This window comes from Eubalaena glacialis, chromosome 5 (genome assembly GCF_028564815.1).
Source record: "Eubalaena glacialis isolate mEubGla1 chromosome 5, mEubGla1.1.hap2.+ XY, whole genome shotgun sequence".
Lineage (NCBI taxonomy): Eukaryota > Metazoa > Chordata > Mammalia > Artiodactyla > Balaenidae > Eubalaena > Eubalaena glacialis.
The window spans coordinates 33,751,867-33,776,334 of NC_083720.1; the positions used below are offsets into that span (position 1 = coordinate 33,751,867).

The window sequence follows — 24,468 nt, forward strand, 5'->3', positions numbered from 1 at the left end:
AATTGGTAGTGAGGCTAGCAGATTATTGACTTTCTTCACCTTATAATGCTTCCTAAAATTAATTTTATTTCATTCAGAATTAGGTAAATTTAAGGCAAGAAGGCTGACAAGATTCTCACTTAATGATAATGTATGTTCCTCAAAAGACAGAAAAATCACTCTCATATTATCTTCTAATATTTCTAAGTTTAATTCCCTGTTCTTTAAGATGTAATTGTACATTAAGCTTCAAGTCGGGTCACTGTAGCTATCAGAGGTAATGGGGTGGATTCTCTAACTGAAAGTCTGTGTTTAAGTTTGGAGAGGTTCTGATATGGAATTCTAGATTTATGTTAGCCTCCAAAAAAGGAATGAAAGTTTATTTCATCCTGGACTCAATTGAATGCTTTGATATAGATGTTTGTATTATATTTATTGTTTGGTTGCTTTTTAAACATGTTAATAATATAATTCTTTTATAAGTGTTTAATTTTGACATTATTTTAGATACATAGAAGTTACAAAATAGTACAAAGATTTCCTGTATAGCCTTAACTCAGACTCCCCAGATGTTAACATTTCACTACATTTGTTTTCTCTCTTTCTTTTATCTTACACATATATGTGTATTTGTGTATAATATAATTTTTTTTCTGAATTATTTAAGAATTATTAGTGTATATAATGGCCTTTTACCCCTCAATACTTCAGTTTGTATTTCCTAAAGTAAGGAATTTTCTTACATAACCACAAAATAATTATCAAAACCAGCAAATTAAAATGATATAATACAATTTTCTAGAGACCTTAAGCATATTTCTTAATTGCTGTGAGATTCTGTTTAATAGTATCCATTTGTGTTTTGCTCTTTGGGCTCCCTAAAGTCAGTTCTGTCACTCCATTATTGGGAATTATGGTTTGGAGTCATGGAGTATGTTTCTGCAGGAAAACATTGCCTAAAAACTTAATTAGATGTTTTTTAAAAAAGATCTCATTTATAAATTACCTTTTATCTTTGTAAGTTAGCTTATAGTTTTGTCACTTAAAATTTTCATTAGCTTGGCCATAGCTATTAATCTTAAAATAAATTGTTTAGTCATTCCTTCCTTTATTTATTAAGAAAATATTTATCAAATACCTTTTCTTATGGCTGCTGGATATACAAACATGGATAAGATAGGTTCCCATTCTTCAAGAAGCTCATTATTTAATGGGAAATTTTCTGTTTGATGGCCTACTTATTAATGTGCATAATTTCATAGTCTTATAGTTTTACATACCAAAACTTGTGGTTGTAGGCAACAAACAATTGTTTTCACAAGCACAAAAACAATATTTTGTAAAAATAGCCTACGCTCTATTTGTTTTAAAAAAAACCTTTTGAAATAATAAAATTAAGCTCATAATAAAGCTCTGGTATCTTCATCATATGTAATAATTGCCTTTTAAAATAGCTTTTAGGCAGCTGTAGTGAATGTGCTTCTTCATTTTGTCTAAATTTGTATGAGAGAGAACTCCAAAAACAATACAAACAAAAATTACTTTAATTTTTTGCCTTTTACTTAAAGGTTCTTTAGGTTATAATGATGAATAGAAGAAAGGAAGTGATTTTTCTTAAAGCACATCAAGGATTTTGAAGAGTTGTGTTTGAATTTAAAATGCTTGGATAGAATTGGTCTCATGTGCCATTTGGTTTGGCTTACTTTGAAGTCTTTGACCCAAAAGGTCTGACCAGAAAGTATCAAAGAGCAAAATGTGAAACATTAGCCAGGAAAAATAAAGTGATCAAACAGCTAAGTCATGAAAGAAAATATTTACACCAGAAGAAGCTTGCAGTTGATTCAAAAGACAAATATTAAAGAACAGCAAAGTAAAATGTTAACATCTGTTTCAAAATATTGTAAAGAGTTAGAAATTGGACATTCATTTTATTTGGCCAGTAGCTTTAATACCTTGTTAAAGCATCAGACAGATGGTGAAAGCCACTTACATTTATCTCACCAGTCATACTCACGGCAGAGTTCCAGTAAGAGTGTTAAAATGCTATGCTAAAGAAGAGACACTTGTTGAAGGAGATAATCTACATTAAAAAATCTTAAGTTTTATTATTTTTATTAATTAACAAGTCCTTGATAGAAAGGAAATTAGAATTTTGGGAGCAAAAGTCACCTCTATACTTCCAGAGATCACCAATCAGAAGTTTTAGATATAACAATTTACCCGTAGTATTGCTTGACTTTTCACTACCCATGCTGTTATTTTGGGGTTAGATGTGCTGGAAATCAGGATTAAAAATGAACAGTTTACCTTCTGAATGTATCATGCTAATGAGGACAAAACTAAAACATTGCATATGTGTCAGATTTTTCATTTTTATAAAATTTCTTTATGTATTCACTAATATTTATAACAGTTTTGTGAGGTAGGCATTATTATTCCTATTTTATAGATTAAGAAACCCAAATCATATATAGAATATGTGATAGGACTGAAGTTAGAATACAGGTATTATAATATTAAGTTCATTGCTTTTCTACTAGACTTCACTTGTCTCCAGAGATTTCACACATTCATTTAGAAGATCAATATGATCACCTTAGGGTAAAATGATGTCATAGTACAAATTTATGTGTATGAAAATGTGCCTCAGCCTCTTTAGTTATCAAGGAAATACAAATTAAAACTGCAACGGTGTGTAGGTCCCACCCACCAGATGGCCAGACGTTAGAAAGGCTGTCACTGCTGTCTAACAAGTGTTGGAGAAGTAAGCAATAGGATCTGTTGTACACTGCTCGTGGGAGTATAAATTGATACAATCCCTTTCAAAAAACATTTGGCATGATATTATAAAGTTGAAAGTGCACATGTCTTATGGCCTAGAAATTCAATCCTAGGTTTATACCCTTGGGGAAACTTTTGCAGATGTACACATAGTATTTCTAGCAACATTGTTTATAATATAGAAGACAGGAAATAACTTAAATGCCCATTGACATTAGAATGAATAAATTATGATATATTCATAAAATAGAAGTAAAAATTAATGATTTAAATCTACGTGCAACAATATGCATTGCTCTTTTAAATAACATTGATTAAAAAAGCAAATCACAAAGGAATACCATCAGCATAATTCCAATACTATAAAGTTCAGAAATATGCTTGACTAAACAATATACTTTTTAGGGTTGCAAACATATGGTAAAGCTATAAAGAAATGGAAGAAGATTGTAAACACAAAAATTCCAGTTGTCTGTTCCTTTTGGGGGATACCAGGGAGGTATAATTAGGGAGAAGCAGAGAGGGACCTTTAGTGATAATTTCATATTCTTTACTTAAACTTCTTGATAGGTACATGGGTGTTCTTTTAAACTTTATTCTTTATACCTTATTCATTTAATATTCTGTCTTTTGTATTTACTAAAGCAATTTTCAAAAAACTTGTGTTGGTGAAGGTAAGGGGAAATAGGCACTCATATATTGCTTATGAGAATATAAATTGCCATAACCTGAAAGGGCAACTTGGCAACATGTATCAGAATTTTAAATGCATCTACCTTATGACTTTGTAGTGCCATGTCTAGGAATTTGTCTTTCATCTACACATACACATTCATGGGAAAGGGAATATTTGTAATATATCCATGTCAGCATTGTTTGTAATAGCAAAAGAGTGGAACTTCCAACATATCCTTCTTCAGAGTTGCATCAAGTAAATTAAATGCATCAATACAATGAAATTATTGGCAGTTTTCAAAAAGAATGAGGCAAATCTATACTTTTTTTTTAGAATGATCTCTAAAATATATTTTGAGTGAAAAAGGGTACAGAATAGTGCATATAGTATGCTTCCCTATGGGGCAATGATGATGGGTGATCAAGTTTATTTATACATACATATGTGTGGGTGACTGGAGTACAGAGATGGGAGAGAGTCTTACCTTTTAATTTATATATTTTTACAGATTTTGACATTGCTACTATTCAAAAGAATAAATACTATTTTCAAAGATAATATATGCTTTAAATAAGAGTTAAGTATAAAGAGAAGATAGGCAGTAAGGAAGAAGGAAAAACGCCTGGAAACCTGGAAGGCTGCAAGAAGGCAATGTGTTAACACAGAGGAAAGCAAAGAAAGGAACTAATATTGCAGAGACATGATAGGTTTTAAATTATTTGAGACTCATGTATTTGCTGTTGATTCCTAGACATAAAAGCCTGTATTATGGTTAGTTTAGAATTCTTCCTAGAAAGAGTTGTTCGTTTAATTGCATTGAGCTTTTACATAGGTCGTACTGTACTGATAGTAAAATTGTACCACTGCATACTTCTTTCCCCCTTTCTAGCTCATAGTAATTATTCATTTCTAAAATATACCATTTTAGGTATCCATCATACTTGGCACCTGAGGTAATTGCACAAGGAATTTTCAAAACCAATGATCATGTGCCAAGTGAGAAACCATTGCCTTCTGGCCCCAAATCAGATGTCTGGTCTCTTGGAATCATTTTATTTGAGCTTTGTGTGGTATGTATAAAGAAATAGTAAACTCATAAAAATAAATTGTGTGTTTCTTAGAAAAGTATTTTTGGATAGGAAGGCTATTTAGTAATATCAGTAGCATGTTTTTGCTTTGCAAATTGACTAGATAATGGGAAAAAATCTCAATTTGACTTCTTAAAAAATCCTGTTTGACAATTTATTTGTATATTATTTTGGTATATCTAGAAATATTGGTGCTTTTATGAAGTATTAAAAATTTACACTGTACTAAGTGTAAAAAATTAAGCATATTTAGAAACATTTACACTAAAACTGCTTACACTCTTTGGTATGTTCATGCTCTCTCTCCCTTCTGTGGTATTCTTTCTTCCTTAAATCCCTTCTCCTCTCTTATTGTGTCTCCTATAAGACTCACTTTGTAACTGAGTTGGCTTTTTATGAGGCCTTCCCGAAATATCCTCTATATTTATTAGGGTAATAAAGACTATACAGCTATTAAAAACAAAGGAATTAAAACTGCAGTAGCTTAAAGAACACAGATGTTTTTCTCCCTCATGTAACAGTCCACAGAAAGTTAGGGTGGGCTCTGTTCCACGACATCATGCAAAAACTTAGGCTATCAGAAATGGCGCCACCATTCTCACCACCTGATTTCCAAAGATGCTCTCTTTATCCTCTTTTTTAGCCATAAGGAAAGGAGAGGAGTGAATTCACGGTAACTGTCTTTAAAAAGATGATGTAAAAGTTGCAGATATCAACTCTGTTCTTTTCACTAGTGGCACTTTACTCATGTGGCCACATGTAGGTTCAACAGAATAGAAATGCCTAAATGTTGAGAAAGAAGATCAGGATGGATTTGGAGAGACAACTAATATTTTGTCGATCCTCCCTCCAAATACCTGCCAGGGTTAGTTTCTGTCTTCTCTCTTCTCTCCTTTTCTATTTTAGCATTTGTCATGTTTGTCTACATGGATAATAAGGTCTTTAGAGGCACACATTTTTATTATTCATCTGTTGTTCTGTCTTCCAAGAGACTTTTTTTTAACATCTTTATTGGAGTATAATTGCTTTACAATGGTGTGTTAGTTTCTGCTTTATAACAAAGTGAATCAGCTATACATATACGTACATCCCCATATCTCCTCCCTCTTGTGGCTCCCTCCCACCCTCCCTATCCCACCCCTCTAGGTGGTCACAAAGCACCCAGCTGATCTCCCTGAGCTATGTGGCTGCTTCCCACTAGCTATCTGTTTTACATTTGGTAGTATATATAAGTCCACTCTTCACTTCGTCCCAGCTTACCCTTCCCCCTCCCCATATCCTCAAGTCCATTCTCTACGTCTGCGTCTTTGTTCCTGTCCTGCCCCTAGGTTCTTCATAACCATTTTTTTTTCTTTTCAGATTCCATATGTATGTGTTAGCATACAGTATTTCTTTTTCTCTTTCTGACTTACTTCACTCTGTATGACAGACTCTAGGTCCATCCACCTCACTACAAATAACTCAATTTCGTTTCGTTTTATGGCTCAGTAATATGCCATTGTATATATGTGCCACATCTTCTTTAGCCATTCATCTGTCGATGGACACTTAGGTTGCTTCCATGTCCTGGCTATTGTAAATAGAGCTGCAGTGAACATTGTGTTACATGACTTTTTGAATTATGGTTTTCTCAGGGAATATGCCCAGTAGTGGGATGGCTGGATTGTATGGTAGTTCTATTTTTAGTTTTTTAACGAACCTCCATACTGTTCTCCATAGTGGCTATATCAATTTACATTCCCACCAACAGTACAAGAGGGTTCCCTTTTCTCCACACCCTCTCCAGCATTTATTGTTTGTAGATTTTTTGATGATGGCCATTCTGACTGGTGTGAGGTGATACATCATTGTAATGTTGATTTGCATTTCTCTAATGATTAGTGATGTTGAGCATCCTTTCATGTGTTGTTGGCAATCTGTATATCTTCTTTGGAGAAATGTCTATTTAGGTCTTCTGCCCGTTTTTGGATTGGGTTGTTTGTTTTTTTGATATTGAGTTGCATGAGCTGCTTGTAAATTTTGGAGTTTAATCCTTTGTCAGTTGCTTCATTTGCAAATATTTTCTCCCATTCTGAGGGTTGTCTTTTTGTCTTGTTTATGGTTTCCTTTGCTGTGCAAAAGCTTTTAAGTTTCATTAGGTCCCATTTGTTTTTCTTTGTTTTTATTTCCGTTTCTCTAGGAGGTGGATCAAAAAGGATCTTGCTGTGTGTGATTTATGTCATAGAGTGTTGCGCCTATGTTTTCCTCTAAGAGTTTTATAATGTCTGGCCTTACATTTAGGTCTTTAATCTATTTTTAGTTTATTTTTGTGTATGGTGTTAGGGAGTGTTCTAATTTCATTGTTTGACATGTAGCTGTCCAGTTTTCCCAGCACCACTTATTGAAGAGGCTGTCTTTTCTCCATTGTATATTCTTGCCTGCTTTATCTAAAATAACATGACCATATGTGCGTGGGTTTATCTCTGGGCTTTCTATCCTGTTCCATTGATCTATATTTCTGTTTTTGTGCCAGTACCATACTGTCTTGATTACTGTAACTTTGTAGTAAGGTCTGAAGTCAGGGAGCCTGATTCCTCCAGCTCCGTTTTTCTTTCTCAAGATTGCTTTGGCTATTCGGGGTCTTTTGTGTTTCCATACAAATTGTGCAATTTTTTGTTCTAGTTCTGTGAAAAATGCCAGTGGTAGTTTCATAGGGATTGCATTGAATCTGTAGATTGCTTTGGGTAGTACAGTCATTTTCACAATGTTGATTCTTCCAATCCAAGAACATGATATATCTCTCCATCTGTTTGTATCATCTTTAATTTCTTTCATCAGTGTCTTATAGTTTTCTGCATACAGGTCTTTTGCCTCCTTAGGTAGGTTTATTCCTAGGTATTTTGTTCTTTTGTTGCAATGGTAAATGGGAGTGTTTCCTTAATTTCTCTTTCAGATTTTTCATCATTAGTGTCTAGGAATGCAAGAGATTTCTGTGCATCACAGGTCAAAACCAATGATCAAATTTTACCAAATTCATTGATTAGCTCTAGCAGTTTTCTGGTAGAGTCTTTAGGATTCTCTGTGTATAGTATCATGTCACCTGCAAACAGTGACAGTTTTACTTCTTCTTTTCCAATTTGGATTCTTTTTATTTCTTTTTCTTCTCTGATTGCTGTGGATAAAACTTCCAAAACTATGTTGAATAATAGTGGTGAGAGTGGGCAACCTTGTCTTGTTCCTGATCTTAGAGGAAATGGTTTCAGTTTTTCACCATTGAGGATGATGTTGGCTGTGGGTTTGTCATATATGGCCTTTATTATGTTGAGGAAAGTTCCCTCTATGCCTACTTTCTGGAGGGTTTTTATCATAAATGGGTGTTGAATTTTGTCAGAAGCTTTTTCTGCATCTATTGAGTTGATCATATGGTTTTTCTCCTTCAATTTGTTAATATGGTATATCACATTGATTGATTTGCATATATTGAAGAATCCTTGCATTCCTGGGAAAAACCCCACTTGGTCATGGTGTATGATCCTTTTAATTTGCTGCTGGATTCTGTTTGCTAGTATTTTGTTGAGGATTTTTGCATCTGTGTTGATCAGTGATATTGGCCTGTAGTTTTCTTTCTTTGTGACATTTTTGTCTGGTTTTGGTATCACGGTGATGGTGGCCTCGTAGAATGAGTGTGGGAGTGTTCCTCTGCAATTTTTTGGAAGAGTTTGAGAAGGATGGGTGTTAGCTCTTCTCTAAATGTTTGATAGAATTCACCTGTGAAGCCATCTGGTCCTGGGCTTTTGTTCGTTGGAAGATTTGTAATCACATTCTCAATTTCAGTGCTTCTGATTGGTCCGTTTATATTTTCTATTTCTTCCTTGTTCAGTCTCGGAAGGTTGTGCTTTTCTAAGAATGTGTCCATTTCTTCGAGGTTGTCCATTTTATTGGCATAGAGTTGCTTGTAGTAATCTCTCATGATCCTTTGTATTTCTGCAGTGTCCGTTGTAACTTCTCCTTTTTCATTTCTAATTCTATTGATTTGAGTCTTCTCCCTCTTTTTCTTGATGAGTCTGGCTAATGGTTTATCAATTTTGTTTATCTTCTCAAAGAACCAGCTTTTAGTTTTATTGATCTTTGCTATCATTTCCTTCATTTCTTTTTCATTTATTTCTGATCTGATCTTTATGATTTCTTTCCTTCTGCTAACTTTGGGGTTTTTTTGTTCTTCTTTCTCTAATTGCTTTAGGTATAAGGTTAGGTTGTTTATATGATATGTTTCTTGAGGTAGGATTGTATTGCTATAAACTTCCCTCTTAGAACTGCTTTTGTTGCATGCCATAGGTTTTGGGTCGTCGTGTTTTCATTGTCATTTGTTTCTAGGTATTTTTTGATTTCCTCTTTGATTTCTTCAGTGATCTCTTGGTCATTTAGTAGTGTATTGTTTAGCCTCCATGTGTTTGTATTTTTTACAGATTTTTTCCTGTAATTGATGTCTAGTCTCATAGTGTTGTGGTCAGAAAAGACGCTTTCAATTTTCTTAAATTTACCAAGGCTTGATTTGTGACCCAAGATATGATGTATCCTGGAGAATGTTCCATGAGCACTTGAGAAGAAAGTGTATTCTGTTGTTTTTGGATGGAATGTCCTATAAATATCAATTAAGTCCATCTTGTTTAATGTATCATTTAAAGCTTGTGTTTCCTTATTTATTTTCATTTTGAATGATCTGCCCACTGGTGAAAGTGGGGTGTTAAAGTCCCCTACTATGATTGTGTTACTGTGAATTTTCCCGTTTATGGCTGTTAGCATTTGCCTTATGTATTGAGGTGCTCCTATGTTGGGTGCATAAATATTTACAATTGTTATATCTTCTTCTTGGGTTGATCCCTTGATCATTATGTAGTGTCCTTCTTTGTCTCTTGTAACATTCTTTGTTTTAAAGTCTATTTTGTCTGATACGAGAATTGCTACTTCAGCTTTCTTTTCATTTCCATTTGCATGGAATATCTCTTTCCATCCCCTCACTTTCAGTCTGTATGTGTCCCTAGGTCTGAAGTGGGTGTCTTGTAGACAGCATATGCACGGGTCTTGTTTTTGTATCCATTCAGCCAGTCTGTGTCTTTTGGTTGGAGCATTTAATCCATTTACATTTGAGGTAATTATCGATATGTATGTTCCTATTACCATTTTCTTAATTGTTTTGGGTTTGTTACTGTAGGTCTTTTCCTTCTCTTGTGTTTCCTGCCCAGAGAAGTTCCTTTAGCATTTGTTGTAGAGCTGGTTTGGTGGTGCTGGATTCTCTTAGCTTTTGCTTGTCTGCAAAGGTTTTAATTTCTCCGTTGAATCTGAATTACATCCTTGCTGGGTAGAGTAATCTTGGTTGTAGGTTTTTCCCTTTCATCACTTTAAATATGTCCGGCCACTCCCTTCTGGCTTGCAGAGTTTCTGCTGAAAGATCAGCTGTTAACCTTAATGGGGATTTCCTTGTATGTTATTTGTTGTTTTTCCCTTGCTGCTTTTAATATTTTTTCTTTGTATTTAATTTTTGATAGTTTGATTGATATGTGTATTGGCGTGTTTCTCCTTGGATTTTTCCTGTATGGGACTCTCTGCGCTTCCTGGACTTGATTAACTATTTCCTTTCCCATATTAGGGAAGTTTTCAACTATAATCTCTTCAAATATTTTCTCAGTCCTTTTCTTTTTCTCTTCTTCTCCTGGGACCCCTATAATTCTAATATTGGTGTGTTTAATGTTGTCCCAGAGGTCTCTGAGACTCTCCTCAATTCTTTTCATTCTTTTTTCTTTATTCTCCTCTGCAGTAGTTACTTGCACTCTTTTATCTTCCAGGTCACTTATCCATTCTTCTGCCTCAGTTATTCTGCTATTGATTCCTTCTAGAGAATTTTAAATTTCATTTATTGTGTCCTTCATCATTGTTTGTTTGCTCTTTAGTTCTTCTAAGTCCTTGTTAAACGTTTCTTGTATTTTCTCCATTCTATTTCCAAGATTTGCATCCACTTTACTATCATTACTCTGAATTCTTTTTCAGGTAGCCTGCCTATTTCCTCTTCATTTGTTTGGTGTGGTGGGTTTTTACCTTGCTCCTTCATCTGCTGTGTGTTTCTCTGTCTTCTCATTTTGCTTAACTTACTGTGTTTTTGGTCTCCTTTTCGCAGGCTGCAGGTTCGTAGTTCCCATTGTTTTTGGTGTCTGCTCCCAGTGGCTAAGGTTGGTTTACTGGGTTGTGTAGGCGTCTTGGTGGAGGGGACTAGTGCCTGTGTTCTGGTGGATGAGGGTGGATCTTGTCTTTCTTGTGGGCAGGACCACGTCTGGTGTTGTGTTTTGGGGTGTCTATGACCTTATGATTTTAGGCAGCCTCTCTGATAATGGGTGGGGTTGTTTTTCTGTCTTGCTAGTTGTTTGGCATAGGGTGTCCAGCACTGTAGTTGCTGGTCCTTGAGTGGAGCTGGGTCTTAGCGTTGAGATGGAGGTCTCTGGGAGAGCTTTTGCTGTTTGATATTACATGGAGCCAGTAGGTCTCTGGTGGATCAGTATCCTGCACTTGGCTCTCCCACCTCAGAGGCTCAGGCCTGACACCCGGCCGGAGCACCAAGACCCTGTCAGCCACACGGCTCAGAAGTAAAGGGAGAAAACAAGAAAGAATGAAAGAAAGAATAAAATAAAATACAATAATTAAAATAAAAAATTCTTAAAAGTAAAAAAATTAATAAGTAATTTTAAAAAGGAAAAAAAAAAGAAAGAAGAGAGCAACCAAACCAAAATACAAATCCACCAGTGATAAGAAGTGTTAAAAACTATACTAAAAACAACAACAACAACAACAACAAAAACGGACAGACAGAACGGTAGGACAAATGGTAAAAGCAAAGCTATGCAGACAAAATCACACAAAGAAGCATACACATACACACTCACAAAAAGAGAAAAAGGAAAAAAATATCTATATCATTGCTCCCAAAGTCCACCGCCTCAATTTTGGGTTGATTCGTTGTCTGTTCAGGTATTCCACAGATGCAGGGTACATCAAGTTGATTGTGGAGATTTAATCTGCTGCTCCTGAGGCTGCTGGGAGAGATTTCCCTTTCTCTTCTTTGTTCACAGCTCCTGGGTTTCAGCTTTGGATTTGGCCCCGCCTCTGCGTGTAGGTCGCCTGAGGGCGTCTGTTCTTCGCTCAGACAGGACAGGGTTAAAGGAGCGGCTGATTAGGGGGCTCTGGCTCGCTCAGGCCAGGGGAGGGAGGGGTACGGAATGCGGGGCGAGCCTTAGGCGGCAGAGGCTGGCGTGATGTTGCAACAGCCTGAGGTGCGCTGTGTCTTCTCGTGGGGAAGTTGTCCATGGATCACTGGACCCTGGCAGTGGCCGGCTGCACAGGATCCCGGGAGGGGAGGTGTGGCTAGTGACCTGTGCTCGCACACAGGCTTAACGTTTCATGCCTGTCTCTGGTGTTCGCACTGATAGCTGCGGCTTGCACCCGTCTCTGGAGCTTGTTTAGGTGGTGCTCTGAATCCCCTCTCCTCCCGCACCCCGAAACAATGTCTCTTGCCTCTTAGGCAGGTCCAGACTTTTTCCTGGACTCCCTCCCGGCTAGCTGTGGCGCACCAGCCCCCTTCAGGCTGTTTTCACGCAGCTAACCCCAGTCCTTTCCCGGGGGTCTGACCTCCGAAACCTGAGCCTCAGCTCCCAGCCCCCACCTGTCCCGGCGGGTGAGCGGACAAGCCTCTCAGGCTGCTGAGTGCTGGTCGGCACCGATCCTCTGTGCGGGAATCTCTCTGCTTTGCCCTCTGCACCCCTGTTGCTGCACTCTCCTCCGTGGCTCCAAAGTTTCCCCCCACTGCCACCCCTGTCTCCGCCAGTGTAGGGGCTTCCTAGTGTGTGGAAACTTTTCCTCCTTCACAGCTCCCTCCCAGAGGTGGAGGTCCTGTCCCTATTCTTTTGTCTATGTTTTTTCTTTTTTCTTTTGCCCTACCCAGGTACGTGGGGAGTTTCTTGCCTTTTGGGAAGTCTGAGGTCTTCTGCCAGCGTTCAGTAGATGTTCTGTAGGAGTTGTTCCACATGTAGATGTATTTCTGATGTATTTGTGGAGAGGAAGGTGATCTCCACGTCTTACTCCTCTGCTACCTTGAAGGTCTCTCTCTTCCAAGAGATTTTTAAAGTATTTTGGAAGTATTAACTCATTGATCTTTACCATATCTAAGAATTAGGATGACATTATTTTCTTCATTTTGTGTGTTTTGAGAACTAATTTAACAGTGGAGGTAGTAAAGCATAATAGTTAAGAGACAGCATTTTGTAGTCAGAGAGAACTGGGTTTGAAATCTAATGCAGCAAAATATAGTTGTATGACTTAGGGTAACTAACCTAACTTCTTAAGGCTTTGGTTCTACTTCCATAAATAATAATAGTATCTATATTGTAAAGCTGTTGGAAAAATTAAATGAAATAACGTATATAAAGTACTTAGTATAGGGTGTTGCTTTGCAAACAGTCCATAAATGGTAGCTTTTATTATTAATATTTAAATATTCACAGTAACATGGTAGCTTACATATTGGCACTGCTTTTTCTAAGGGAAAATGCCAGATTTTCTGATTCTTTGCTATCCTTTGTCTAGACCATCTTTCTTTTCATTGGTATGAAGTGATAGTAAATCTCATTTTTGTTTAAAATCATAGCCTTAATGAAGAATTTTATTGGAATGTGAAGTATACATAAGTGTAAATGTGAAGTATGTAGCTTTTCCTTTTTATTACCATCATTTATATTTAAACTCTTTACTAATGATCTAGGTATGTCTCATATGAGTAATTCGATTCAACAAATGTTGATGAGTCTTTACTGTGTGTATAGCAATGCAGTAGGGATAAACTGTGATTAAGGTGCATTGTCAAAGAGCTTATAAATTAATGCAAATTCATAAACTTTGAAGATAAACACAGAGAGCTGTGTGAATTCCAAGAAAGGAAATATTAATTCCATGATAGGGGCTTCATGACATTTTAAGTGGTGCTTAAAGTTTAGCGTCCAGTTTTAAGATGGATTAAATCTTCTTCTACCTCATCAAACCTTTAGATTTGATACAAAGTATTAAGATATAAATTGATAACACACCAACAATTAACAAAGGGAACTTTTGGCAGGTCAGAAATTTTAAGGAAATAGACAAAAAGCTCTAGCACTTTGCTAGGAAGATCTTGCCATATTACCAGAAAGTCAGTACAGCTGCTCTGTCACCCAGAAGTTTCCATAGTCCAAAACGTGTATAGGAGAATTCTGTATTAAAAAATGAGTACATATCTAAGAAACAACAAGCATCTAAAGTTGGCCTCTACTATTAAAAAGGAACAACGAATAGAGTTTACATTCTGTTACAAATAGAAAGGACTTTATAATAAATGTACTTGTTCTTTACGAGACAAAGGAAACAATTCAATTTATGAAACAATTACAGAAACTAGGAATCAAGAACATTTACTGAAAAAAAGCAAGAACCAGCTAAGAGTTTTAAGAAAAAAAAAAACGTAAACTGGATCATAGGAAACTGGACACACTGAACACTGAGTTAATCTCCCAGGATATGACAAAAAGGGATAAAAAGATTGAAAGTATAAATGAAATTTTAAAAGACCTAGAAGATAGATTCAGATGTTCTAATATCTTATAGTAGTATCAAAAGTAGAGAGTAAAGTTCTCAATTTGAAAGAACATACTAATTACCTTGCAAGGCAAAAGAAAAAAAATCACAACATACAAACAACAACAACAACAACAAATAGCTAGAAATCTTATACTAAACTTTTAGGAGATGACTAATGATGAAATAGTGGATAACATTTATTGAGCGCTTCGTAAGAGCCAGGTACTTTTCTAATGTATTTACATCTATTATCTCAATCCGTACTCTTGCCAGTCTTATAAAGTTTATCTAATTACTACCTTTACTTTACAGATTAGGAAATTGAGGTACAGAGAGGTTAAACAACCTGTTACTACAACATAGTAGTAACTAATTCAGCAGATTTGTGTCCATCAATCTGTGTCCAAAGCTTTATGTACCCTTAACCAACATGCTAAGCTGCCTTTACTAAGCTCTGATGTCTTTATCAGTGTTGAGAAAATCTTAAAATGTGCCAGAGAAAAGACATATTACCTACAAAGAATAACAATTAGATTGGCATTAAACTTCTTAGCAGTGTGAATGCAAGACAACAGTGGGACAGTGCCATCAAAGTGCTGAGAGAAAGGATTTTGAATTTTGAATTCTTTAAGTCACAAAACTAACATTTGGGAGTAAGAATTAAACAAAGGATATAGTTGGCCCTCTGTATCTGTGGATTCTGCATCTACAGATTCAACCAACCATGGATTGAAAATATTTGAAAAAAAATTCCTGAAAGTTCCAAAAAGCAAAACTTAAATTTGCCGTGCAACAGCACTGTTTACATAGCATTTACATTTTATTTATAACTATTTACATAGCATTTGCATTGTATTAGGTATTATAAGTAATCTAGAAATGATTTAAAGTATAAGGGAGGATGTGTGTAGGTTATATGCAAATACTGTGCCACTTCAAATAAAGGACTTGAGCATCAGTGGATTTTGGTATCCAAGTAGGTCCTGGAACCAGCCCCCCTTGGATAGTGAGGGATGACTATACAGAATTTTGATAGACACGAAGAAAAAATTACTAGTAGAGAAATAACATGAATCTAAATAGCAGAGTGTGTTCACTGTATTGCAAGTAATCAAATTTAACTGCTTCGTGTGTGTGTGTGTGTATGTGTTTTCATCACAGGATAGATAAAGAGTAAGCATTTAAACTGAAAAGTTATATTGGAGCCATATCCTAGGAGACTTTGAATGCTGTATTGAGAGATTTATATTTAGTTATGTAAGGTATGGAGGACCATTTAAAGTTTTTAAGTAAACTGAAATCAATTAATTTTTTAAGGTGGTTCTTTTAAAAATTTTTATTGGAGTATAGTTGATTTACAATGTTGTGTTAGTTTCAGATGTACAGCAAAGTGAATCAGTTATACATATATCAACTCTTTTTTAGATTCTTTTCCCTTTTTAGGTCATTACAGAGTATTGTGTAGAGTTCCCTGTGCTATACAGTAGGTCCTTATTAGTTATCTATTTTATATATAGTAGTGTGTGTATGTCAATCCCAATCTCCCAATTTATCCCTTTCCCCCTGGTAACCCTAAGATTGTTTTCTACATCTGTGACTCTATTTCTGTTTTGTAGATAAGTTCATTTGTACCATTTGTTGAAATTCCACATATAAGCAATATCATATGATATTTGTCCTTCTCTGTCTGACTTACGTCACTCAGTAGGACAATCTCTAGGTCCATCCATGTTGCTGCAAATGTCATTATTTCGTTCTGTTTTATGGCTGACTGATATTCCATTGTGTATATGTACCACATCTTCTTTATTCATTCCTCTGTCAATGGATATTTAGGTTGCTTCCATGTCCTGGCTATTGTAAATAGTGCTGCAAATGAACATTGGGGTGCATGTATCTTTTCGAATTATGGTTTTCTCAGAGTATATGCCCAGAAGTAGGATTGCTGGATCATATGGTAGCTCTAAGTTTAGTTTTTTAAGAAACCCCCATACTGTTCTCCATAGAAGCTGTACCAATTTATATTCCCACCAACAGTGTAGAAGGGTTCCTTTTTCTCCACACCCTCTCCAGCATTTATTGTTTGTAGATTTTTTTGATGGTGACCATTCTAACTCGTGTGAGGTGCTCCCTCATTGTAGTTTTGATTTGTATTTCTCTAATAATTAGTGATGTTGAACATCTTTTCATGCGCTTTTTGGCCATCTGTATGTCTTCTTTGGAGAAATGTCTGTTTAGATCTTCTGCCCATTATTTTGATTGGGTTGTTTTTTTTGTGGTTATTGAGCTGCATGAGCTGTTTGTATATTTTGGAGATTAATCCCTTGTCAGTTGCTTCATTTGCAAATATTTTCTCCCATTCTGTGGGTTGTCTTTTTGTTTTGTTTATGGTTTCCTTTGCTGTGCAAAAGCTTTTAAGTTTAGTTAGGTCCCATTTGTTTATTTTTGTTTTTATTTTCCTTACTCTAGGAGGTGGATCAAAAGAGGATCTTGCTTCGATTTATGTCAGAGAGTGTTCTGCCTGTGTTTTCCTCTACGAGTTTTATAGTATCTGGCCTTACATTTAGGTCTAGAAGATTAATGTTGATAGTAGTGTAAGGGATTGAGAAGAGAGAGAGGAATGGCAAATTGTTTTCAATGATCTCTCCACCTGTAGTTCTAATTTCATAAGTCTTTAAGAGATTTTTTCCTCTCTATTAAAAAAACAAAAAAAACAGAAAATCAGAGCCTCTTTTTCTCTACATAAAGACCAAGCTATCTTCTTAAGCCTTTTCCTTCTAAGTCTATTTAAATGATCATATAAGTTTAATTTGTTAATAATAAGAGAAACATAATAATAGCCAACATTTATGAAGTATTTTCTTTATTCAGAAAATGCTAAGCACTTTTTTATACATCATATAACCTTCACTGCACCCTGTGTGGCATGTATAGTTAATATTACAGTTTATAAATGAGAAAAGTGAGGCTTAAGGTGGTTAAGTAATTTGCCCAAGTTATATAATTGGTGGTGGAAAGTCCAACTTGGCACTCAGTAGTTGCTCAACACATGATCATTAAAGTTGTAAGTGTTTGATTCAAGACTCCATTCCAAGGAGCCCCCTGAAGCCAACTAATAAGGAAACAACTAAAATACAATGTATGTGTCTTAAAATAAAGAAATATACCAGGTGCTATGGGAACACAAAAATGGTTGTCTTAAGTCACTTTGGGAAGAGGAAGGAGTGTCATGGAATGTTTCTTAATGGAGATAACAGACTACCTGGATCATGCTATATAAGTAAGAATTAATCGGGTTGATGAAAGGGTAATATGGCATCTTGGTCTTTTAATCAAATAAGACTCCTGGAGTTCCTCTAGACAACCAGGTATATGTAAGTCTCAAAAATGAAGAATGCTTGAGATCAAACTAAAATGTAATGATCCTTAGATATATGAAATGCTTAAGTGTTAAATATTATGCAACATTTTAAAAAATGTTACATCACCAATGATTTTTCTTTAGTGGAGCCAACTCAAAAAATCTAATAAAACCTCTCAAGAGAAATAGAGGTAACTGATAAAATCATTTTCAGCGCTGAAAAAAAAAGACCTCCCGGGGAAGAATGATGTAAATGTTAACAAGAATTTCTTTTCTCATTTTATTTAGGGAAGAAAACTATTTCAGAGTTTGGATATTTCTGAAAGACTAAAATTTTTGCTTACACTGGGTAAGTGTCTCACAATTGATTATCTTTCAACTATAAATATAATCTTTAGTGACAGTAATTATGCATATTGAGAATGTGTTCTTCAAAATAGTGGATACACTGAAATATCCTCACTTTCTTTAATTTTCTAATGATCAGTGGTAAGCATTAACAGGACAGTTTAAGAAGTGCCTTTGAAGTATTATAGGACAGCTTTCCTCATTCACTAAGGAATTATAATGTACATGGATATAATCTTAGCATGATCTAGCCAAGTAAACTAACTTGTGAAATCAAAATATGAGATTATAAAATTGTACTTCTCTGTCACAGTTACCTTCAGGCAATGTATTGTAACTTTTGAGCTTTCTACTTGGTGAATTGTGTGTGAATAATGACTGAGGAAGAATGTTTATTTTTCCTTATTACAAGCTCATATATTTTACATGTATATAATCCAAATATTTGTCATTCACATTTATAAAAATTTGTGTAATCCACTTTAGAATGGAATAATTTAAGCACGTATGGTAAAAAAGGAGAGAAAAACAGTGATAGAGCACTTTGTGTAAAAGAGTGACAGATTGGTGTACGGGTTAATAAGGTCTACAAATAAGGATTTGTATAGAATAATATTAGTAAATATTAAATAATAATGAATTGTAAATAAAATTGCATAAAATTTTATATAATATTTACCACTTTAATATCAAAGATTGATAATATAGCTATTAAGGAGTCTTAGAGATCTATAAATGTTGTCTACAGACTAGAACTTATACTTTTTTTTTTGAATTTTATTTATTTTTTTATACAGCAGGTTCTTTTTAGTCATCCATTTTATACCCATCAGTGTATACATGTCAATCCCAATCTCCCAGTTCATCACACCACCACCCCCACCCTCTGCTGCTTTCCCCCCTTCCTGTCCATACGTTTGTAGAACTTATACTTTAAATCCCAGAGAAACGTGTGTACATTCTCCAAATTGTATTTAATAAAAATAAATTAGTCTTATAATCGTAAAAATATACTAAAGCCTTTTTAAATAGTAATATGTGTATATACATATAGAGAGAGAGAGAGAGGAAGAGAGAAGGAGAGAATCTTTACCTCCTTGAATTACTGCTTTAACTCACTATTTAAGGTGCTATCTTTCAGTATCTATGATACAATCAGTACTTAGTGTTTGAAGTCTTTATTTTTATCAAAGCATGTAAGGAAAGTTGAAAAAGTCTCAAGCTTTTTAATATTCCAAGTTCTAAAACTGCATTACACAATTTAAAAAAATTTATTAGAGTTCAATTCCCAGTTAGTCTAAGTTAGAAAAGCAGATTTAATTCATATAATTTTTCTGTTTTATAGACTGCATAGATGACACTATAATAGTTCTGGCTGAAGAGCATGGTTGTCTGGACATTATAAAGGTTTGTCATTAATCTGTTATTGAAAATTTATTTATTCTGCATACTTGGGATTCAATAGCAAACTATTTTAAAGCTATGTTGATTTCTGTTTAGATATCTGCTTTTTCACAGAGTGACAAACTAGTATGAATTTGTTTAAAGTCCAAATAAAGACTTTCAAAAAAAGTCAAAACATTGTAAAGTAGCAAACATTTAAGTAATATAAATTTTTAAATGGATTGTTTAAAATAATTCTTTTCTCTCTCTATTTACCAGGAGCTTCCTGAAAATGTGATAGATCTTTTGAAGAAGTGCCTCACCTTCCACCCTTCTAAAAGGTTGATATCAAGAGTTTGGGATTATTACTGAGATCTTAACATATAAGTAGTTAATTTTTTAATACTAATGGGTTAAATAAGAATATTAACATATATAGTAATACATGATATTGGTATCATAATTGTTAGTTATGGCTTTAATGTATGGTAATAAAAGAAGAAAAAATAATTAAACCGTGGTTAGAAAACTGGCATATACCAAAAGCAGTTACTAGTTCATTTCCTAGCCTCCAATTAGAAAATCAGCTAAACTGTGGAATGTAGGTATGCCTAGATACAAATGATATGAGAAAAATGAGAACAAAGTTTATTGGCAAATATGTATTATAGAAAAGAACTTAGATAAATGGTGAGGTAAGTTAATAATTGTTGATAATATAAAAGGATTTCTTAGAAGTTTTATTATTTATTTTCATTTGATGATGTCATTGTTAGCCATCCAGTTGTCCCTAAACTCAGTAAGTATATAATATTTGAAAATAATGTATTCTAACTTGTCTTCAGGAAAACATTTCCTAAAGAGAGGAATGGTATGAAAAGCATAGTTTTGGGTAAATATACCACATTAACTAAGAGAGTAGGAAGAAAATCAGAAGATATTATCAGTTTACAATTTTATTATTTAATTAAGGTATTCAGTAAAGCAGGTATATGTTGGTCAAGCTGAAAGTAAAAAATGGAGACGCTCATACGTAATAATTTTTGATAGATCATAAAGTACAAAAAGCACAACAAAGGTAAAAAGGTCAGCATTTATTTACAGTCACTTGATTCTCTTTTTAAAGGTATATATCTAGACTCTAATAAGGAGAACTTTATTATTTTCTATGCTAATGAGGTAATTTTGACTTTTAACTATCCCTTGAAGTGTGCCATTATTCTAGAAAAATTTTAATGACTTTCATTCATGTTCTGTATTTTAAATATTTCTTAAGGCCAACCCCAGATGAATTAATGCAGGACAATGTGTTCAGTGAAGTGTCACCTTTATACACTCCCTTTACCAAACCTACCAGCCTGTTTTCTTCTTCTCTGAGATGTGCCGATTTAACTCTGCCTGAGGACATCAGTCAGCTGTGTAAAGGTAATGATAAATACAACAAAGGATAGAAGTAATTCTGGAAGTGATTAAAATATAACCTAACATTTTAGTCCTTTAAATTTAATTTCTTTGGAGCAAGAAATTTAAGAATCAAGGAAAGGAAGTAGCACCAAACAAAAATTTTTTTATTATGTAAACCAAGGTCTTATTTTCATCTCAAATCTTAATGCTAAAATCAGATCTTCTGATTTCCAATGGAATTTCTACTACTACAATATTTGTATATCATATTTCATAAAATTTATTATAAATGATCTCAAAAAATCATATTATTGATAGGAAGTCCATATCATTATATTCCATGTTTGTAACAGAATATCACCGTTTCTCTTTTAATTCCTCTCTGAAGATTACAACTCACAGAATGTGTGTTTTAGGGACACCAGTATGTTACCTTTATACTGAAAAATTATCATGACATAAGCTGTGGCAGGAAATACTTACTGAACATTGGTTCAATCAAATATTTATTGAGTTTCTACTATGTTCCATACACTGTATCTGCAAGTATCATTTGTGCCAAATGGAGAGGCAAACAGACATTCAGTCACATAATTACTGTTATAAATGTAGGTTAGTACGCGCGTAGTATAGTGGAAGCGGAGCCTCCCTGAGAGGACTTCTCAAAAGAGGCACAAATTGCCTCAAGACATAAAGATGGGACAGTGTGTGTTGGTTGCCTACCCAAGTGCTTTTTTCTGCCCTTCTTTCTTTCCTGCAGAGCTTGATATATCTGATACGTATATCCCGTATGTCTCTGATACAGAGGGTAAAAATTACACTTTTTTTCTCAAAGAAACTGAATACACAACCAATATGCATATCTGCATTTAATCCTCTGCATTTTGTAGTATGACTATTCTTTTTTTTTAATAAGCAAGAGAATTTGCTTATGAAGCTAGACTTGAATTGCCACCATATGAGCAGATTTCCTCACCTCCCCTCCAGAATCTTAAAAATTTATATATAGAGGCCTTAGTTGGGTTCAGTTGTGTATTCAGTGCAGACAATCTCAACACCACATGTCTATCTCAAGGCTGTATTCTTGGAGCAGCTTCTGGGAGTGGGGAAGGCAAGCTGAACACACATTCCAAGGACAGGGGAAGGGATGGGAGCCTCCATTTGCCAGGGTCCAGCTTGACATCAACTGGCTTTCATGTCTTTTTGATGACCTCCTTCAATAGGAGGAATACATAATGATGGGGTTCCAGGAAGGCCTCCCCAAGAAGTGCTACTCTGGCGCACAGATTATTTTGAGCTAAAAATAAGCAAGGCCCAAAAGACTCATAAAGAACTTTTGAACTTTCCCCTAACTGTTTAAAAGAATTGAAGATAGAAGACCTGTTCCAGGAAAGAGTTATCACCCACAGATAATTACAGAAAATATGAACTCAGTGTGGTAAACAGGGAGGAACCTAGCAAGGCCCCTTTGATCAAAGTCCTCTCTGTGTAGTATGACTATTCTAAAGGGAATCTTATTATGTTCTTCAGTTTTTACTTTTTTATAATGTCAGCTATTATTGCCTGTTGCCTTTTAATAAAAACAGAAGGTGTGATAGCTTTTTAATTTTCCATTAATAGATATAAGCAGTGATTACCTGGCAGAAAGATCTATTGAAGAAGTGTATTACCTTTGGTGTTTAGCTGGAGGTGACTTGGAAAAAGAACTTGTGAACAAGGAAATCATTCGATCCAAACCACCTATCTGCACACTCCCCAAGTAAGGAAAGAAAACTTCTCTTAGAAATGAGAAAAATCTAGTAATAACTTCTTTTTAATTTGATATTTTTTTCTTTTGGTAGACATTCCAACTAAGTGATTATGAAAGCAATCGGGAGTCAATACCTTGTTTTCTTGGCCGAGTTCCTAATTGCAGAGTTCCCATCAGTGTTTTTATTATTTTAATAAGTATGGTTTTTTAATAAATAATTTGTTTTATGATCTATTTGAAGTAAAGTTATTATTATGGAACATCTCACAATAGTTGGTGATCAATAAAAGAAAAAATGTACAAATCAGAAAGAACAGTGATGTTTAAGAGAGTTAATAAACTAGGCTAGTGTGCCCATTATGAAGAACTATTTTTTTTTATTTCTAATGATATTTTAAAATGTACTCAATGACCTCATTGCTTGTGCTAGAGATCATCATGGTGCTAAATCACTGTTGAGAAAAATCTGCAGAACTACATAAGGTCTTGGACACCATCCTGTAAATTATCTAGAAGTTAAATAACAGTACAACCCTAAGGGCCAAAATTGTTACTGTTCCATTGCTTTTCATATTTATTCATAAAGAAGAGAACCTGAATCTCTTTCCACCAATGCCTTAAAGTTTTAATTTTAGATTTTAGAACTAGATTTGATCTTTGTAGGTAACTGTAGAATTCATCTGCTGATCATTTTTTTCTTCACATGTAAATTTTAGGTTAATTATTTGAATACACCACTAGCTCTCTGCTTTTTTCCCCTCTTAAGCTGATTTTTAAATATTACTTCAATTATACTGTTCACACAATGAATTAAGTAGAAAATTAGGAAATAAGATGATGGAAATTATAAGAATAAATGGTTTGAAGGATATAAAAATTCTCAAAAGTAATTCTCTAAAATTCTAAATGCATTTATTATTCAGTATTCTTTCTCCTGAGGAGTTATCATCATTAGCATCTTTCTTTCTTGTTCCCTTTATCATTTTTTACTCATATAAACTTCCTCAGGAACACATTTACATACTGTCAGGAGAGTAATTTAATCATTGCACCTTCATGAGCAAAGAGTATAAATCATACTCTTGTATTCCTAAAATGCTTTATATTTATATACTGTATTTATACCAACTCAACGCATATTTAAAAATGAAAATTTTTTGGAGAAATTTCAACCAACAGTTACTTTTTTATTAACCCATTCAGTCTAAAATTTCTTTTTTTCTTTTGTTGAAGAGATTGATGATTTAGAATAAATTTTGTTCTCTAGAAGAAACAATAAATCAGATTTCTGTGCTCATTAAAATAATTATTGTTTTTTTAATCTCCTTTCAGTTTTCTCTTTGAAGATGGTGAAAGCTTTGGACAGGGTCGAGATAGAAGCTCACTATTAGATGACACCACTGTGACATTGTCATTATGCCAGCTAAGAAATGTAAGAATGGTATTTTGGCAAATTTGCTTCAGAACTTTCTCCCTTCCTTCCTTCCTTTTTTTTTTTTTTTTAAATAAAACCTTACAGATACACATGAATCCTTAAATTTCTGCCTGGTACTATAAAATATGTGAGAGTTTCTTTAAGGTATGTGCCCAGGAGTGGCATTGTTGGAAAATAGGATCTGTACATCATCAGCTTAGTATATATTGTTATATTGTCTGTTCATAGAAGTGGCCTTATCACTTTATCTTTTTACCATCATTGGATAAGGGTTCTCATTTGTCCACATATGTGATAGCACATGGTCTTATCAAATTAAAAAACATTATTGTTCTGAAAGGTGTAGAATGGTATTTTGCTATAATACTAATTTTCAATTTCCTGATTATAGTACAGTTATGAGCCTTTTCATATTTTTTGCCATTTGCTTACCTCTCTGTCCATTACTAGTTCATATTTCTTGCCAGTTTTTTTGCGTGATTTCTTACTGATTTGAGGACTTTAAAAAATGTATCCATTTACACAACCTTTGTTAGCTATACAGGCATACCTCAATTATCACACTTAGCTTTATTGCACTTCAGAGATATTACATTTTTTGCAAATTGAAGGTTTGTGGCACCCATGCATCAA

General features: G+C 34.4%; 1 protein-coding gene across 2 annotated transcripts in view; it reads left to right on the forward strand.

Annotated features, from left to right (window-relative positions):
• The window catches only part of TBCK (TBC1 domain containing kinase), a 236,208-nt gene that overhangs the window by 46,932 nt on the left and 164,808 nt on the right, over window positions 1-24,468 (forward strand). For both annotated transcript variants that reach the window (XM_061191187.1, XM_061191186.1), the window contains exons 6-12: window positions 4,365-4,506; window positions 17,804-17,864; window positions 19,209-19,270; window positions 19,526-19,587; window positions 20,523-20,671; window positions 22,271-22,409; window positions 23,733-23,832. In XM_061191187.1, coding sequence (XP_061047170.1) covers window positions 4,365-4,506; window positions 17,804-17,864; window positions 19,209-19,270; window positions 19,526-19,587; window positions 20,523-20,671; window positions 22,271-22,409; window positions 23,733-23,832 — 715 coding nt within the window. The remainder of the gene's footprint in view (window positions 1-4,364; window positions 4,507-17,803; window positions 17,865-19,208; window positions 19,271-19,525; window positions 19,588-20,522; window positions 20,672-22,270; window positions 22,410-23,732; window positions 23,833-24,468) is intronic.